This window comes from Saimiri boliviensis, chromosome 20 (genome assembly GCF_048565385.1).
Source record: "Saimiri boliviensis isolate mSaiBol1 chromosome 20, mSaiBol1.pri, whole genome shotgun sequence".
NCBI lineage: Eukaryota > Metazoa > Chordata > Mammalia > Primates > Cebidae > Saimiri > Saimiri boliviensis.
Window position 1 is genome coordinate 29,313,533 of NC_133468.1, and position 19,465 is coordinate 29,332,997.

The 19,465-nt window shown below is 41.9% G+C and overlaps 1 protein-coding gene across 3 annotated transcripts in view; it reads left to right on the forward strand.

Moving 5' to 3' along the window:
- LMTK2 (lemur tyrosine kinase 2) overlaps positions 1-19,465 on the forward strand; it is a 101,740-nt gene that overhangs the window by 46,417 nt on the left and 35,858 nt on the right. For all 3 annotated transcript variants that reach the window (XM_003934237.4, XM_010344792.3, XM_074390373.1), the window contains exons 5-6: positions 2,039-2,157; positions 6,598-6,685. In XM_003934237.4, the coding sequence (XP_003934286.3) occupies positions 2,039-2,157; positions 6,598-6,685 (207 nt within the window). The remainder of the gene's footprint in view (positions 1-2,038; positions 2,158-6,597; positions 6,686-19,465) is intronic.

Below are 19,465 nucleotides of genomic sequence, written 5' to 3' on the forward strand. Positions count from 1 at the left end.
ACTAGAGATGAAAATCCAAGCGATCTCACTCTATAGAGCGAATTCAAAGCTAGGAGACTAGGTGAAGTCATGGAGAAGTTCAAAGTGGAAACCAGGGGAGGCTCTGCAACAGGAAAGACGCCAGTGCAGGCAAGGAGAAGCAGTGAAGATGGAGAAGCCCAGGAGACGGGAGGCTTCTGAAAGTCAGGTGAAGAAGAGCTCCAGAAAGATTAATTGTAGTATCCTGCAGCTTACACATGGAGTAAGATGAAGCCTGGGAGATAATAGGATTCAGCAGCTTGAGTTCCTTGGTGTCCTCGAAAGAAGTTGCTCGAGGGGAATGGTGATGATGCCACATCCTTGGTTGGAATGGATTCAAGAGAGGAAGAGGAGACAGTGCATTTAGATAACTCACTTGAGTAGTTTTCCCCTAAAAAGAAGCAGTAGGCCAAATGCAGTGGCTCACGCCTGTAATTCCAACACTTTGGGAGGCTGAAGTGGGGAGGATCACTTGAGACCAGAAGTTTGAGACCAGCCTGGGCAACATAGCACGACTTCATCTCTAAAAAAAAAATGAGCTGGGCTGGTGGCACGTGCCTGTAGTCCCAGCTACAGGAGAGGCTGAGGCAGTAGGACCACCTGGGCCCAGGAGTTAAAGGCTGCAGTGAGCCATATTTGCACCACTGTGCTCCAGACTGGGTGACAGAGCAAGACTCTGTCTGAAAAGAAAAAAAAAAAAAAAAGAGGATGATTTAGTTAATTATCAGAATTTCTTTTTCTCCATTTTTCTGTCCTTATATTTCTGGTAAACACATTGAGTTCTGTTTAGGTTTTTACTCTATTTTCAGAACATTAAAATTAATCTATTTTAAAAGAAAATCTTTTGTGTTGATCATTCTCTGTTTTGATCATTCTCTAGAGTTAAATAAAAACCTTTATTAGCATTTTCATCTTAAATATTGTACTTTGGAATGCCTTGGCATTGTCCTCTTTTATATTTAGCATTTCCCTTGTGATTAGTTCTTTTTTTGTTGTTGTTTGTTTTTGTGATGGAGTCTTGCTCTTTTGCCCAGGCTAGAGTGCAGTGGCTTAATCTCGGCTCGGTGCAACCTCCACCTCCTGGGTTCAAGCGATTCTCCTGCCTCAGCCTCCCAAGTAGCTGGGATTACAGGCACCTGCCACCATGCCCAGCTAATTTTTGTATTTTTAGTAGAGACAGGGTTTCACTGTGTTAACCAGGCTGGTCTTGAACTCCTGACCTCGTGATCCACCCTACTTGGCCTTCCAAAGTGCTGGGATTACAAGTGTGAGCCAGCGCGCCCAGCCATGGCTACTTCTTATGTGAGGCAGCACATTCTCATTTCGTGTTCTGTTGATTTCAATGGAATGTGTTGAGTGGAGTTTTTGGTAAGAGATCAAGGCCAGGTATCATTGGATGGAGTATGATATTTTTTAAGTTTCAGAGCAACAGTTGATTGTACGTTGGCTTTCTCATATGTATAGCATATGTGTGTAGCAGACTAAATAACAAAACCTAGAGAAATGTTTTTGAGGAACATTTGATTATGTTGGAACTGAACCTATAAATTGCACTTCTGTAAAGTCATAGTTAATTTCCCTGTAGTAGAATACATTTTTGGCTGGGCATGGTGGCTCACACCTGTAATCCTAGCACTTTGGGAGGCTGAGTTGGGTGGATCACCTGAGGTCAGGAGTTCAAAATAAGCATGGCCATCATGGTGAAACCCCATCTTTTAGAAAAAAAAAAAAAAAGAATACATTTTTAAATAAATAAAATACAAATAAATATAAATATATTTTAAAATAAATAGAAAAGAAATATATGTAAATAAGTAAATATTGTAAATATCTGGTGAATGGTTTAAAATGGTCCTCTTACTGAAAAAAGGTATTTGAGTTTTCCAAGCTTTTTGTGTGTTAGTATGTGAAAGAATAGAAGGTCATCTGCTTATTGCTTAACTTGTTGACGTGTATTCCATTTCCTGGTAAATGTATCATTTTAATGGAAATGACACAAAAAACTGTTCTTTGATTTTAGGTTCTCCTGGGAGAGATTTACGCGGGCACTAGCGTAGCAAGAGTCATAGTGAAGGAGTTAAAAGCAAGTGCCAGCCCAAAGGAACAAGATATTTTTTTGAAAAATGGAGAACCATATTAGTAAGTAAACCTTAGCATGTGTTCTGTAAAGCTAGTGTGTGGTCTGTTGAAAGGCAGGTGTTTAAAACTATTTTGGGATTTCTGGCTGCAACATACATGATTAAGTTCCAGGGTCTCCTGAGACCCAGAATGTCCAGGTGTCAACTGAAAATCACTTGGCATTCCAAGAACCAGGAGAACTCAGCTTCAACGAGAAAAGACAACAGATTCCAACACAGATGACAGAGATGTTAGAATTATCCGATGAGAATTTTAAAGCATTCATCATAAAAATGCTTCGTGAACAGTTGCATCACATTTAAAACAAAAAAATACAGTCTCAGCAGAGAAATAGAAGACCTAAATGGAAACCTCAGGACTGAAAAATACAGGAACTCGTCATTTCAGTTAGAGTCTCAGGGACATGGGGACTAGAACAAAAGATCCAGCATTATTCATGTCATAGATGTCTCAGAAAGAAAGGAGGTAGAGGATGGGGCTGCAAAAGGATTCAAAGCAATAGTGGCTAACATTTTCTACATTTGGAAAAGAAAAAGCCTACAGATTTAAGAAACTGAGAAAATGCCAAACAGGATAAACCCAAGGAAATCCATGCCAAGACATGTAGTCAAACTTCTGAAAATGAAAGACAAAAAATCCTAACAGCAGGGAGACCGAAATAGCACTTTACTTACAGGGGGAAGCAATGTGAAGGACAGCCGATTTCTCATCAGCAACCATGGAGGCCACAAGGAATCAGCATGTTTTTCACTTTTCTAAAAGATCAGAACTCTGAAATTCTTTCTCCAGAGAAAATACCCTTCAGGAATGAAGGGGGGATATCAGGACATCCTCAGATGAAGGAAAACTGACAATTTATTAACAGCACACCTACTTTAAAACAATGAGTTTTCCTAACGGAAAAGAAATGATAAAGGGAGGAGTCTTGGAACATTAGAAAAGAAGGAACAACAAAAAGAACAAAAATACGGCTAAACTTCCTTTAAAAACTGATAAATTGTATCATCAAAATGAAAAACATTTTCTTTGTGGAAGAGCTCGGTAACAGAGTGAAAAGATAAGCCACAGACTGGGAGGAAATAGATGGAAACCACACAGCTGACATAGGACTCAGATCTAGAATTTAGAAGAAACTCTCAAAATTGAACAGAAAAAAATAGTAACCTATTTCGCACATTGTCAGAAGACATTAAGAGACATTTCACCAAAGAAGGGATAACATGGATAGCAAATAAGCACATGAAAAGACGTTCAGTGTCACAAGCCACTAAAGTAATGAATCAAGATCCCTTCATACCTATTAGAAAAGCTGTAATGAGGCTGGGCACAGTGACTCACCCCTGTAATCCCAGCACTTTAGGAGGCCGAGGCAGGAGGATCATGAGGTCAGGAGTTAAGACCAGCCTGGCCAACATGGTGGAAACCCCGACTCTACTAAAAATACAGAAATTAGCTGGACAGCCCAGCCACTTGGGAGGCTGTGGCAGGAGAATCGCTTGAACCCAGGAGGTGGAGGTTGCAGTGAGCTGAGATTGCACCCTTGTATTCTAGCCTGAGTTACAGAACGAGACTCCATCTCCAAAACAAAATAAAAAAGAAGAGTTGTAATGGAAAAATAGTGACAACACCAAATCCTGATAAGAATGTTGAGAAACTAGATCCCTCATACATTGCTAGTGGAAATGTAAAATGATAGAGCCACTGTAGAAAATAGCTTGGCAGTTTCTTAAAAAACAAAACATACATTTAATTATATGTTAGCATTCGTTATATATTAGCATTCTCCAGAGGAACAGAACCAATAGGGTGTGTATGTTCATGTATATATATAGAGAAAGGTGTTTTTAAAGGAATTGGCTTATGAAGTTATGAAGGTCGGAAAGTCTAGAGGCTGCAGGGTGTACTAGGAGGCTGGAGACCAGGGAAGAGTTGATGCTGTAGTTCAAGGTCAAAGGCTGTCTTCTGGCAAAATTCCTCCTTCTGTGGGGGAGGTCAGTCTTTGTTCTAGTAGGGCCTTCAACTGATAGATGAAGCCCACCTACATTGTGGCAGGATCTGCTTTACTCCAAGTCCACTGATTTAAATAGTAATCTACTGGCCATGGTAGCCCATGTCTATTACCCTAGTATTTTGGGAAGCTGAGGCTGGAGGATTGCTTGAGCCTAGGAGTTTGAGACCAGCCTGGGCAATGTGGTGAGACCCTGTCTGTTCAAAAAACACCAAAAAAAAAACTAGTTGGGCATAGTGGCACCGCACACCTGTAGTCTCAGCTTCTCAGGAGGTTGAGACAGGAAGATCATTTGAGCCCAGGTGTTCAGCGCTGCAGTGAGCCATGATCATACTACTGTGCTTGGATGGCAAAGTGAGACTCTGTCTCAGTAGTTAGGTAGGTAGGTAGGTAGGTAGGTAGGTAGGTAGGTAGGTAGGTAGGTAGGTAGATAGATAGATAGATACAATAATTTCATCCAAAAACACCTTCACAAAAACATAATAAGGATAATATTTGACCAAATACTTGGGCACTATGCTGCAGCTAAGGTGTCATGCAAAATTAACCGTCACATCATACAACCCAGCAGTTGCACTCCTTGACATTTATTCCAGAGCAGTGAAAACTTGCTTCCATACAAAAACCCTTACATGATTATTCATAGCAGCTTTATTTGTAATAGCCAACAACTGGAAAAACTAACATGTCTATCAAGAGGTGAGTGGTTTAGCAAAGTGGTGCATTCCTGGAGTACTGCTCCCATGCAAAACAGAATGAACCATTGACACATGGAACGCCTTGGATGACCTCGGTGATTATGTTGAGTGAAAAAAATCAATCTCAAAAGGTCACATACTATACCAATTCATTTATATAATGTTCTTAGACTGAGAATGAGAACATTCTAGAAGTGGGGAACAGGTTGGTGGTTGCCAGGGGTATACATGGGTGGTGATGGGATAGCTGTGGGTCTCGATCGAGGTGATGGTTACACGTATCTGTGCATGTGCAGACATGGCATGGAGCTCTGCACAAACTTGATCACAGCGGCAGTTCCCAGGTTTGGGTGTTACACTGTATGTCATTGTGTCAGATGGAACCCACAGGGGAAACAGGGCGAAGGGTATACCATACGTCTTGGCTCTCTTTGCAACTTCCTGTACATTCATAATTGTAGCCAAATAAAGACTCTTTTTTTTTAAACCTATTTTGGCATACCTTTTATTTAACTTTATTTTCATTTGGACAAAATATTTTCTAAAAGCAGTTTGCATATACAGTGGAAATTTATGGAAAATATATAAACTAGATAGCCTGAAGGAGAAACTGAGTCATTTAATATCTGGATTGAAATACATATTGTATTTGTTTTGTTGTCGTCGTCATTTTGAGACAGGGTCTTACTCTGTCCCCCAGGCTGGAGTGCAGTGGTGTAGTCATGACTCACCACAAGCTCTACCTGCTGGGCCCACGAGATCCTCCTGACTCAGTCTCTTGAGGAGCTAGGACCGCAGGCATGCGTCCCCACACCCAACTAGTTTTTCTCTCTTTTGTACAGATTAGGTCTCTCTTTTTTGTCCTGGCTGAAATACTTAATAGAATTTGTATATACAGTTGGCCCTCTGTATCCGTGGATTCAACCAATGATGGATAGAAAATATTTTTTAAAAATGCAAAGAAGTAACAATGCAATAGTAAAAAATATATAAACAATATAGTATAACAGTTTTTTACATAGCATTTGCATTGTATTAGTATTACAAGTAATCTAGAGACAATTTATATCGGGAGATGTGTATAGGTTATGTGTAGATATGGCACCATTTTATGTAAGAGACTTAAGCATCTTCGGTTTGGATTTTGGCATCTTCAGGGATTCGTGGAACCAGTCCCCTGCAGTTACTAAGGGATGACTGTGTAGTCTGTCCTCTTTTAAATGCTGCTTTAAAATATTATCTCTATCCTGAGATGTTTAATTGGCAAAAAAAAGAAAAAAGAAAGAAAAAAAATATTGTCTCTAAACTTAAATGACTAAATATAAAAATTTTTGAGGCCAGGCATGGTGAGACATGCCTGTAATGCCAGCTATTTGGCCAGCTTAGGTGGGAGGATCACTTGAGCCTAGGAGTTGGAGGCAGCAGTGAGCTATAGTTGCACCACTGCACTCCAGCCTGGGTGACCCTGTCTGTTGAAAAAAAGATTTTAAAAGATTCTTAGATTTCCTTTTTTAATTTGTGAAAATACTCACCTGATTGGCTTTGAATGACTTACTAGGTAACTTAGTATACACCTTTTAAGTATAATCTTTGATCTTTTTAGCTCGTCATTTATTCAAATATATCAATTATGAAAAAATTTGGATTGTTTGAATAATTTTATTATGCTTTTATTTGAATAATTTTATTGTCATGCTTCCTGATGAATGACTTTATGGCATTTATTTTTACCAGTATTCTTCAGCATCCAAATATTCTTCAGTGTGTTGGACAGTGCGTAGAAGCGATCCCCTACCTCCTGGTGTTTGAGTTCTGTGACTTGGTAAGTTTTTAGAAGGCATTCAAGTTCGAGCATTCCAAAGGTTGTACTTGAGTCTTTCTGACAGAGACCTGCTGGATGAAGGGCTGTTTTCATGTCTGTCCCCCACTTGAAGGACCTTATGACACATTACTTCTGTTACCTTTGGTGATAGTGTTGACTGACGCTTCCATGGTGGTTTGTTACACTCTAGTCCCTGTGCTAAGCTATTTACTTGACTTACCACACTTAATGATAACAAATTCCAGAGTTAGGTACTAATATTTGTCCGTACTTTACATACGATTAGAACAAGGCTCAGGGAGAGGATTGCCGTGTTGAATCAAGTATACAGCAGAGCCAGAGCTTAGATCTAGATGTGTCCCTCCTAAGAGCTTGAACCAGGCTTGAAACATCTCAAAACACTAACCCCCTGAGAAAACCCAGAATCTCTTTACCTAGAGTACTCCTGGTCTGTCAGCATCTGAAAATAGTGAATGTATGTGACATTTATGTTTTTAAAGAATTAGATTTATTTTCTTAAAAATCTTATTTCTTAGCATGATAATAATATTTATTGAAGCAGTTGGGAAGATTGTGCTTTGTGCAGTTTTGTGAATAATTTCAAAAGTAATTTCTTTGTGGAATTTCCTCTAAACATGTTTTCCCCTTGTGCAGAATATTTCATCTTTTTTTAAAAGCCCATTTTTAGCATGTAATTGTTATTTTCCAAAAAGAGTGGTGAGCTGTTAATTGGATGAGTCAGGTTTTAATTGATTTCTTTTCATCATCTCAGTTTTCAGAACATTAAAACTTCCTTGGCTGTGCGTAGAAAAATAGGAGTACTCCAAAACAAATTCCCAATTAATTCAAATAACATTTTCATCTCTTAAAATATAGAATTATAAGCATCGTGATTTTTTGTTTTAATTCGTAAGTGTGATTTGAATATTTCTTTCATTGGCAGAGGTAGTTGATTAATAAACTTAATATATTAACTTTGATTGGATTATATAATAGTAACCGTCAAATATCTGTGGCTCATAGCAACATATTCTCACTCATCTTAGGTGTTGGTTTTGAGTCAGCTGTGGCTCTCTTCCGGGCTGCATTCATCTTTCTTCTTCTTCTTTTTTTTTTTTTGAGTTGAAGTCTTGCTTTGTCACGCAGGCTAGAGTACAGTGGCTCGATCTCGGCTCACTGCAATCTCTGCCTCCTGGGTTCAAGAGATTCTTCTGCCCCAGCCTCCTAAGTAGTTGGGACTACAGGCATGTACCACTACACCCAGCTAATTTTTGCATTTTTTTTTTTTTTTTAGTAGAGATGGGGTTTCACTATGTTGGCCAGGCTGGTCTTGAACTCCTGACCTCATGATCCACCCACCTCGACCTCCCAAAGTGCCGGCATTACAGGCGTGAGCCACCACGCCCAGCATTCATCTTCAAGGTAGGATCAGTGTTTTTTCGTGCCTGTACATGCTGGAAGAAGAAAAAAGAAAGGTGTATTCTGATGTTGTTCTTACAGTATTCTTTCTGGGTCTTTGGGGTCAAGTTTGTGAAATTGTTTAAATTTGTCTTCTGACTTGGGGGAAGGAGTGTGGAGGGGGTTTGAGTCTTTTTCTATTGGTTACTGAGAGAGGCTCTGGTTATAGATTTTCCTTATAATTCTGGTTGTTTTTACATATTGATGCCCTGTTATGTAAGGCATGAACTTTTAAGATTGGTATAATTTCCTACAATTTATACCTTCTATCTTTTATGAAGGGGCTCTCTTTAAGGTGAAAAGCATTAATAAAGAAAAGTCTGGTTTTTTGTTTTTTGTTTTTTGTTTTTTTGAGACAGAGTCTCACTCCATCACCAGGCGCCAGGCTGGAGTGCAACCTCCGCCTCCCAGGTTCGAGCAATTCTCCTGCCTCAGCCTCCCAAGTAGCTGGGACTACAGGCGTGCACCACCACACCCAGCTAATTTTTTTGTATTTTTATTAGAGACGGGGTTTCACCATGTTGGCCAGGATGGTCTTGATCTCTTGACCTTGTGATCCGCCCGCCTCGGCCTCCCAAAGTGCTGGGATTACAGATGTGAGCCATGGCGCCCGGCCTAAAGTCTAGTTTTACTGATACTAATATAGTTAGACCAGGTTTCTTTTGGTTAGAATTTTGCCTATTTTTGATAATTATTTTCTCCTCTGGTTTACATCTCTTGTAAATAGTTTGTTGTTAAAAATGTGTTTAAATCTGGCAATCTTGGTCACTTAAAATGGAATATATAGTGTATTTACATTTATTGTAATTAGTGAGGTGTTTGTAATTTTATCCACATATTTGGTATTCTTTTCTTTACCTGTTACAATTTTTCTTTTTTGCTTTTTTTCTGTTATTCTTTGGGATTCTCCATTTTTTTGTTTCAGTTTTCCCCATTTACAAGTTTGGACTTTAGATATTTCTTAATTTTTTGTATGATTACACTGGAAATTATAACATGCACATTTTTTAAGGTAACAAAGTCTAAAATTAATATTTTAATCCTGCTCCAAAGGAGCTGGAACCTCCTAGGGCTTTCTCTCCGTATAGGGAAAACTTGACTACAACCTACTTTTCTGGGCCACCCATATTCTCTGCCATTGGGGAGGGTGCTTATTTATTGGGCACTTAACTGCAGTCAGGCAGCATGCTGCACCCTCGAGATACTGAGGCCCAGCGTGATCGTTGTCCTCCAGGTCTCCGAGTGAGACTTTACACACGATAAATTATTGAGTAGAGGCGTGAGAACTAAGAGGAAGGAGTTCTCACTGGGATTTCTCATCGTTTTATTGCATATTATTATATAATTGGTTTTGATGATCTCGATATGATCAGAGTTATTAAATTTATGATCCTAAGTTATTGTGATATAAAAGTAGCTTCCTTTTAGTCTAGCTCTGTGTGACCCATGAGAGGTGATTGCGGCATTGACACAGAATTGACAGAAAAAGGCACAGAGATGCGCTCTTAGGTGAAGAGGCAAGTCTGCTTGTCAGAGGTCCACTAGTCTGAGACGTGTTGTGGTGCCGTTTTTGGTCCCTAAGCTCCTTATATTAATAATAAATAACAGTCGAGGCATATTCTTTGTGAGTGACCATCACAGAGATAGAGCCGGAGTCAGCATCTGTTTGACAGTTGCATGTTTCCCGGCTGATGGAGGTGCTTGGAAAACGCTCATTTATTTTAGCATTTTCCAGTTCTTCTTTGCTCTTCTGCATCCAATCCTGAAAGTTCCAGTAGACAGTGTTAGTTTTTTCATACACTGATCAGAGACCTTGGCCATTCAGCTTCATGTTTTCTTCTGAATGGGTTCAGAAGATGGGCTTTGTTTTAATGCTATTTTAATTTATTTTTCACAGCAGCTCTCTGTTTTGGGAGTAGTAATTTAACCTGTTTTATAAAAAAACACAAAAACCTTGCAAAGTAACTCCTTTATGTTACCATAAATGACCTAGTATTGGCAAAATGTAAAGTATTATTTGTATCTTTATCATTGTACAGACATCATTTTTATGAAAATATAAGAAATACATCTGTTCTTTAACTCAGCATTCTTTTTTTTTTCTCTAACAAATTTACATCTCAGACTTAAATACATATTATCCAAATACTTAGACTAAGTATTGAAAGCATATACCTAAATTTGATTGGCTTTTATACTTCGGGGTAAATATTATGGATACAACCTTCTAGAATGAACAGATGTGACTTCATGAAGCACATTTTATGTGACCCTCCTAAGTCACTTGGGGACAGTCAGTCCTGAACATCTTGAGGAGCTCTAGTCCCCACCAAAAGCTTCCACTGGCAGTGCAGAGCTAATAGCTGTGTTTAAGTGTCCCACCCAATGGTACATTGATCAATACTTTTTTTAAACAATTATTGTTCCTCAAATAATTAAAAATACAATTACCATATGATCCACCCAGTTCTGCTTCTGGGGATATATACAAAAAAAGTGAAAGCAAGCCCTTAGGCAGATGTTAGCACATGTTATTCACAATAGTGGATTATTTCCAAAAGCACTAGTCACAGTAGCTGTGAAGCAGAAGCAGCCACGTGTCCATCAGTGGGTGAAGACATAAACCGTATCTGCTCTATAGGTACATTGGGGGGTTATTAAAAGGAAGGAAATTCTGACACAGGCGACAGCATGAATGAACCCTGAGGTCATTATGCAAAGTGAAACAAGCCAGTCACAGAAAGACAAATACTGTTTAATTCTACTTACATGAGAGACCTAGAGTGGTCAGAGTCATAGAGACGGAAAGGAGAAAAGTGGGTGCCGGGGCTGGCTGGGGCTGGGGAAGCGAGGAGTTGTTTAAAGGATGCAGATCTTCAGTTTCATGAGTTGAACAAGTTCTGGAGGGGCTGGTGGTCGTGGTTGTGCAGGAAGGAGAAGGTACTTAACTCTGGAACTGTAAACTTAGACATGGTTACAATGGCAAATGATATTTTATGTTCTTTTTTTACCCCAATAGAAAAAAAAAAATGGATAATTACCTCCTGCACTTTAAGGCACCGTGTCAGGTGCTGCCTATGTTAAGAGGAGGCTCGGGTGCTCTTTGGAAATCTTTGGTTATCACTTGGTGTGGCCAGTCTTATATCAGAGTAAAGGTTGTAAACACAGGGGCCCCACCAACTTGCCCTGCAGTGAGAGGTCACGTTGTTTCTTTGGTAATTGTATACATAAACTTTTGGGCCCTCATAAACTTGAAAAGGAACAGGTTTTCCAGCAGCAAGGACCAGGGGCCTGCCAGGGTTCTTGGCACTGAAGTCCAGCTTCTCTGGGCTCCCGTTGTGTGGCAAGAGTGATCAGGTAGCTGCAGCCTGGCAGCCAGAGAGGGTGTCCACCTGAAGGGACACACCGAAGTCTCACTTTGAGCCCAGCTCACAGCCTGGATGCCCCAAAACCTGCCCTGGAACAGGCCTTTCTGATGGAAGGGGCATAATCCCAAGGTAGGACCTGCCCCCTGGCCGTAGTCCAGAGGACACAGAGGGCAGCAGTCCAGGCTCTGTGAAAAGCTATTGTGGCCACGGTGAGGACAGCCCTCTCTGTCTGTCTTAGCAGGTCAAGAGTGATTGAAGGACCAGTGGCCTTTTCAGTCGTCATCCTGCAGTCATCCTGCCCAATGATAACATCTGCCAAGGAGAAAGGAGAGAATATTTTTGCACTTACGTACTTAATTCCTTGTAAGATGGAATGAACCAGCCTGTTTTTAAAAGGCTCTTAATCATGGAATTTTTATGAAAGTAAATGAAAACTCTTGTGAGTGCATTTGGTAGCTGGCCTGTAGCCACTGATTTGCAGTGCTGGCTGTGGCAGTGTTTATGGAGGAGCCGAGAGATGACCGGAGGGTGTTTTATAGAACAACTCTGTAAGAGGTGTCACTCTCACGTGAATATCAAGGCAATGAGACTGTCTTTTGATTAAGGATCACTCACTCAACAAAAATGGATTGAGCAAATTCCAAGTGCCAGGAGCTGCCTGGTGCTTTAAGGAACACAGAAATGAGTAAGCCCCATTCCTGACTTGCCTGCCTCACGTGTTCATTCTACCACTCACTGGTTTACCACCTTGGAAAATCCCTTAACCTCTTCTGTAAAATGGCAATAATACTGTCTCCCCCCTTAGAATTGCCCAGACCATTAAGTAAGATGATAGATTGTAGGTAAGAGATTACTGAGAACAAGGAAAATGCTCAGTAAGTGGTGGCCATTTTTAGTTACTAAAATGGATTTATTCTCATCATTAAATAAAAGCTTGGGTAGTACGTATAGAAGCATGGAAGTCCTAACCAGGATCATTGGAGAAGGCTTTACAAAGAAAGCGTGCAGATGGGGGACGTGGTGCCCTGGGTGTCTGTCGGGAAGGCTCAACTAGAAGTTTGGGTAAGGATGGGAAACAAACCATGCTGGAAACCAGGCTGCCAGCCAGGGAGAGAAAGAGAAGGGTGTAGACTGAGCTTCGCCACATCTTCATCTGTCTTATTGGTCAGCAATTTCTTTAGCTGCGTCACCTGGCTCCAGAGCAGGGGATGATATTTTGTTTGCAAGGATGTTTTCTTGAATGTTGTATACGAAGTTCCTTTTAAATTTAGCCAGTGCCGAGAGCAGTGGCTCACACCTGTAATCCCAACACTTTGGGAGGCCGAGGCGGGCGGATTACAAGGTCAAGAGATAGAGACCATGGTGAAACCCCATCTCTTAAAAAAAAAAAAAAATGTATATATATATATATAAAATAAATTCAGCCAGTAAAACATGGAGTCAGTTTCTGAAAGCAGTTCGTAGTGGAGAAGGGGAAGGTCATCCACTGTTGTGGAAAGCAGTTTGCAGTGGAGAAGGGGAAGGTTGTCCACTGGCTGCTCTTTGACAGCAGCGCGTTGGTCTGTGGGACTTGCACTCTTCCATTTCTCATGAAGAGCAATGACTTTGGGGCAGAATCAGTGGAGCTTGAACTCATGGGCTCTTATACCTGGAAGGAACCTTGACCACTGCCTACAATGGGGAATACAGAGGGGAAGGCGGAGTACAGAGGGGAAGGCCGAGTACAGAGGGGAAGATCTGAGCTCTCTGAGCCAAGCCCTGTGCTGGGCATTTGACATGTGTTCCCATTGAGTGAGTCATCTTGACGATGCTGTGAAACCCATAGCAGTAGCTTCAGTCTCCAAATGTGGAAACTGAGGCTAAGGGAGGTGAAGGGACTGGCTGAGGAATCAGACCCAGGGCGGCTTGTGTCAGGGTTGGTGATTGACTTGCCTGAGGGCACAGAATTACTAATGCCAAAGTGAGTGTGTTCATGGGTGGCTTTATTTTATTTTATTGTTTTAAAAATAGAGATGGGGTCTCGCTATATTGCCCAGGCTGATCTTAAACTCCTGGTCTCAAGTGATCCTCCCACCCTGGCTTTCCAAAGTTCTGGAATTACCCAGTCCTGTGTGCTTTCATGCCAGGTGGTTTAATGCCACCACCAGTGGGAAGCCTCCATTTTAGAATTGGCCTTTGATGTAGAAATGCCTAATTAATGGACATCTCTTCTTTATGAATATAGTTACTAATAAGCCCCAGGCACCAGGGACTCTTCAGGCATGGGGCACCCAAAGATAAATGACATGTCCTTGCCCCTAAGGGACTTACATAGAGGAGAGGGGACACAGAGTCACGGTGAAACAGACATGAGGAAGGGCAGGGGCACAGGGGGACAGTGTCCCTGAGCAGAGCCAGCAGAAGGGAGGCCTGTGTGGGACAACCACATAGGTTGAGGTGTGGAGGTGATTGGGTGGGGCATATGTTCCTAGTCCCTGGGTCTGCCCTGTTCTGGTGCCTGGCCGTGTTCTGGAGCCTCCCGGTGTCCTTGGCCCTCCCCACACCTGGCTGTAGCCTGGGTACCACGGCCTTGGCCCTTGCTGACAGGCTGCCTCTAGCAGGCCCTGTCTTCCCTCGTGCTTACTGTCCTCACCACCCCACCCCGCATTTCCTCCACCAGTGCTGCTTCCACATGTGTGTGACCATCCTGCTCCTAGGCACTGTCTTCTCCCCTGTCGCTGCAGTGACAGGTCATCACTGCTTATAACCAAGATGTGCACCTGTAGCTGGAGCTCAGGAGGGACACAGGGTGGCGGCTGTGATCTCAGTGGAGGTTCTCTGGCGCCCTCTGATGGTGCTGGGGCAGGCTGATGGGGGCCTCCCTGTAAAAGTTTAAAAAGAAAAACACTTTTAATAGAAAAAAACTTAACAGAATAAGGATATAAAGAAAATTAGTTTTGTACAACTGTACATTGTGTTTTTGTTTTAAGCTAAGTGTTACTACAAAAAGACTCAAACTTTAAAAAAAATTAAAATGTAAAAAGTTACAGTAAGCTAAGGTTTATTATTGGGAAAGAAATTTATTTTTATTTTTAGAGATGGGGTTTCACTATATTGGCCAGTCTGGTCTTGAACTCCTGACCTCATGATCCACCCGCCTCAGCCTCCCAAGGTGCTGGGATTATAGGCATGAGCCACTGCACCCGGCCAAGAAAATGTGCTTATGTAAATTTAGTGTGGCTAAGGGTCTCTAGAGCCCAAGAGGTCAAAACTGCATCCAGAAATACTTGCCATTGTGTTAAAGTGGCTTACATGATTCGGTGCAATAACATGCTGTATAGGTTTACGCCTAGACTGTAGCAAGAAACCACCCTATGTGGTGTAAGGGTACACAGTAGGCTGACCCTCTAGGTTCATCTAAGTACACTCTGTGATGTTTGCACGACAGTGAAATTGCCTAACAACCATTTCTCAGACGGTATCCCCAGTGTTAAGTGATATATCACTGTACTTTACCTGAGTTTTAGAATAATGTGGATTCACTGTTCTCAACGTAGCATTTACTATACAATGATAAACTTTCAAAGAAAATCAGATACTTAAAGAATATTGTTTTCCCAAATTAAGTGTCTGGCTAGCTTTCATATACAGAGTAATGAAGTAATAAATTTAAAAGCCCAATAAAAACGTGAAATTTCAGATTTACTCTTAAGTTCATTTACTAGATTATTAAATGGAAATGATGGGATGGGACTGCTTTGGGAAAACAGTCACCCTGACTTTAACCTCTGGGGCCTCATTTAGATTATCTGCATAAGTGTTTTTTCTTTTTTCTCCCATTCATTAAGCACATATTAAACATATGCTGTGTGCCCAGCACTGTTCTAGGTTTTAGGGACACAGTAGAGAACTAGACAGAGTTCTTGCTGTGTCTAGCTTGCTTTCTAGTGGTAGAAACAGACAAGGAGATAAAACAGCATGTGGAAACCCAGGCTATCATGATTGGATTTATGTTTTCGGGGGCTGGCTTTGGCTGCTCAGGCAGATGGATGTAGGGAGGCCGCTGGTGGACTGGTGCAGGCATGGGGTGGTGCCAGGACCAGCACAACAGTAGCCGAAGCATGGGAGGTAGACTCAGGGCTTGGTGATGGGTTGGATGTGGCAGCCTAGAGGCAGAACTCACAAATGACATCTTCACTTTTGGTCTAACCAAAACAGTAATGCTGCTTCCTGAGATTGGCAGAGGTTTGTGCTGGATGGCTCATAGACATACAGGGAGGGAAGTCGAGTCAGGAGATGAGGGGACTGGGCCAGAGAGGTGTATGTGAGGTGTGGTCTTTCAAGCCTTGGGGTGAGTGAAACCCCTGGGCGGTGAGTGTCCCCAGGGCTGAGGACCAGGATGGAGCTCCAGGGTGCTTACCAATCAGTGAAGAGGGAGAGCCAGTTGGGGGCAGAAGAAGGTGTGGCCAGTAGGATAGGAAGAAATGCAGGAGGTTGCCATGAAGACTGGTGAAGAAGGACGTGTTTAAACAAGGAAGGGTGGGCTCATCTCCGTTAATGCTGGTGCAGTGCAACCCAGCCAGCTCTACGCTTGGGGAAAAGTGGGCAGATCACTCCTCGATAGGCCTGGTGAGAGCAGCGGCCACTGAACGGTGGATGAAAGTGCTTCTGATGATGGGGAGGGGTTCCTGAGCAAGGAGCCAGGACAGACTAGGCTTCTGAGGAGTTTATCTATGGAGAGGAGAGAGAACTGGAAGGCTGGCTTTACCTGGGAGGTGTTTGGGTGCCAGAGCAGAGAGAAGAGATGGACTCTCAAAAGAACTGAGCTTAGAAAGGCACAAAGACGAAGAATCCATGGCAACCAAAGAGGAGATGATGTATCAGGTTGTGGATGCCAGTGGGCAGAGGGATGCAGAGAGTGTCTGGGAGGGAAGCAAGGCCACCGGCTGTACGGAGGCGTGGTGGCGCCAGCTGCCCCGGTCTCCAGGTCTTCTACTTCATTAGCAGAAGCGGGGGTGTTGCCCTGTCTGTATCATTCTTTCAATAAAATTATTGAAAATTATGGTTTTCCCCAGAATCATCCAGTTAAACATATAAATGACTATAATTTCCAGTTGTAAAGCTATTTACCTGTTGACTTTTTACGCGGTATTAAAATTAATTCGTTGCTCCAGTGTCCTGCAAAAAAGCTGAATAAAGGTTGCTCTGACCATTCATGTCAGCATTGAGGAGGGGGCTTACGAGGAATCCATTTACAGGTCTTGGAATGACTCGTTCCACGAAGGCCTTGCAGGTGGCTTGCTGTTAGTGGAGCTTGGTGTAGCACTCTGCTGCCATCTAGTGTCAGAAGTTTTCCTTCTGGAGTTTTTTAAGGGGTTTTGTGAAGCTGAGAAATTTTTAAAACTTGGATAAAGGAATGTTTATTTTAATTCATTGCTGTTCTTGGTGAGTTTTTTTTTCTTTAAATAATGAACCAAAATAACCATGTTTCTTCACTAAGCACCATTAAAACACAAATAAATCATATATCTAAATATAGGTTTGTCTGTTTTGAATAGAATGAATCAAATTTTAGTATTTGCTTAATATAAACATCTTTAATTAAATATTTTATTGATTTTTTTTCTTTTAAACTGTGGCACCAGGAGAGCTCATAGACCTTTCTGGAACATAAAACTAACCCTGGACCCTACACAGTCCATCACAAGTCTCACCCATGAGAACCATAACCAGGGGCCTCAGTAGTCTTCGATGTTATTACCTATTCCTGGGTTAAAGATACTTTTGCCTGGAATGGACTGATCTTATCTATTCTTGAGTAAAATCCCCTTCTGTTTATGATATTCTGTCTTTGAGTGAAATTTGGGAAGTGGGGTATCATGGAGAAAAGACATTTTAAGGGCAGTGTGTGGTGGTGAATATACTTTAGATACCCATGGGAAGCAGCCATGCTTGCTCTGCCCTTCCCCTGCCCTCATGGCTGGAGTTGCAGTTCACTGCCAGCAGCTGCTGTTGGTTTTGAGGACCGGCCAGATTCAGCCCAGCACAACCATGTTTTCATGTGAGAGTGATTTTTACCTTAGATGGGTATTGCAGTGAAGGGGTTAGGTGGAAGAATTACATTGCCATTTCATTGGTAATGTAGATAGGCCTAAGCTTTTTTCATGTTTACTTTCTCTATGGGCCACCTTGTGAAACTCCCATATGCCTGTAGTCCTGGGAGTTTTTTGCTGGTATTTTTCTGGGTGAATTTAATTGTCTTCTGAATCATTCATTATCCTTACAACTCCCAAGCTTCACAGAGCCTAAACTGGATGGAGTGGCATGTTTTCACAAGGAAAAAAAAAAGATGTCTCCTTCTCCTCTGGTGTGGCCTCTAATTCTGTTGGGAACAAAGGAGAAGGCACCCTGTTTGGAAGGAAATCTGTGAAGGACAGTGATGCCGGTGCTGCCTGACCACATGGTGCCAAGGGAAGGGCACTGCTTCCTTAGCAGGGCTGTCACGTGACACTTGGGAGAACCCTGTAGATCAACAGGATTGACCTTAAGTTATTTTATATTCATTCTTTTTTTTTTTTTTTTTTTTTTGGAGACAGAGTTTCGCTCTTGTTGCCCAAGCTGGAGCGCATTGTCACAGTCTTGGCTCACTGCAGTCTTCGCCTCCTGGGTTCAAGCAGTTCTCCTGCCCCAGCCTCCCAAGTAGCTGGGATTAGAGGCACACACCACCACGCCCAGCTAATGTATGGTATTTTTAGTAGAAATGGGGTTTCACCGTGTTACCCAGGCTGGTCTTGAACTCCTGACCTCAAGTGATCCACCCCCTTGGCCTCCCAAAGTGCTGGGATTACAGGCATGAGCCACTGCACCCACCTTATATTCATTCTTATACATTGATATCATCTGCATACTAATTTAATTCACTTGCTAAATAGAACTTTCTTGACTAGTTGGTAAACTGAAAAGTGGAAGCACAGCCCTACCATTTATTAGCTCTGTGGCCTTGGGCAAATTTCTTACCCTCCCTAAGCCTCAGTTCCATATCTGGCAAACATCTCAAATTGTATTTGCGGTAGCAAGTGCAAAAACTCCTAACACAATGCTTGGCTCAGGGCTCAAAGCGCAAATGGTGGCGACTATTAATATCAACATTATCACTAGTGTAAAGATCTTTGAAACTGGGAATGGAAACAAATTTAGATTCCTAGAGTGGACCTAGAAGTTACATCAGAATGTACTCAGTTTTAAATGTGGGCAAATGTTTTTGAAGGAATACTGTGTTTCAAGGTTTTATTCTGGGAGGAATTTGATAAATTTGCTAGCTTCAGTAACAGCTATAAGACATGCACTCTTTAGCTGGTCAAGGAAAATGTCCTTCCTCGGGAGTCTTTTTTTTTTCTTTTTTGCCCCTGATCCCCAACTCCAGCAGTCTTTCTTCACTCAGATTTAAAGAACACAGAAAGCTATTGGCTTGCTTCCTAAATTTTATTAACTGATTCTAGGAAGCTTTAATTTGGGGTGAAATCATATTAATAAATATTTAATCATGTGGTAAGGAGAATGTGGAAGAATTTATTCCCTCAAAAGGGTATTCCCTGTAACAGATACACTGTAAACTCCCAAAACATAGTGTTCTAAATTAAAGTTACGAAATAAAGACAGCATTAACACAGGGAGGTCCTTGAGGAGGCGCAGGGAGCCCAGCAGTGTCATGGCCATGTACTGGGCATCTGACTGTAAATCTGTTTATTTTCCTGCTCAGGCTGTTTCTCTTTGAAGAGTAGGCTTGTTCATTGTTCATGTGGTGAGTTTTTCTGGATTGGCTGGAATGTTCTTTCTCTCCACCGTCTCAGGATAGCACAGGGCCCTGGGGAAGCTGTGGGAGACCTGAAGCAGTTGTTACTGTACTACCTGGACTTCTCCTCCTCTCCCACCCATTTTTCTTCCCTTCTCTCCCCATCCATTGCTCCCCCAAGCT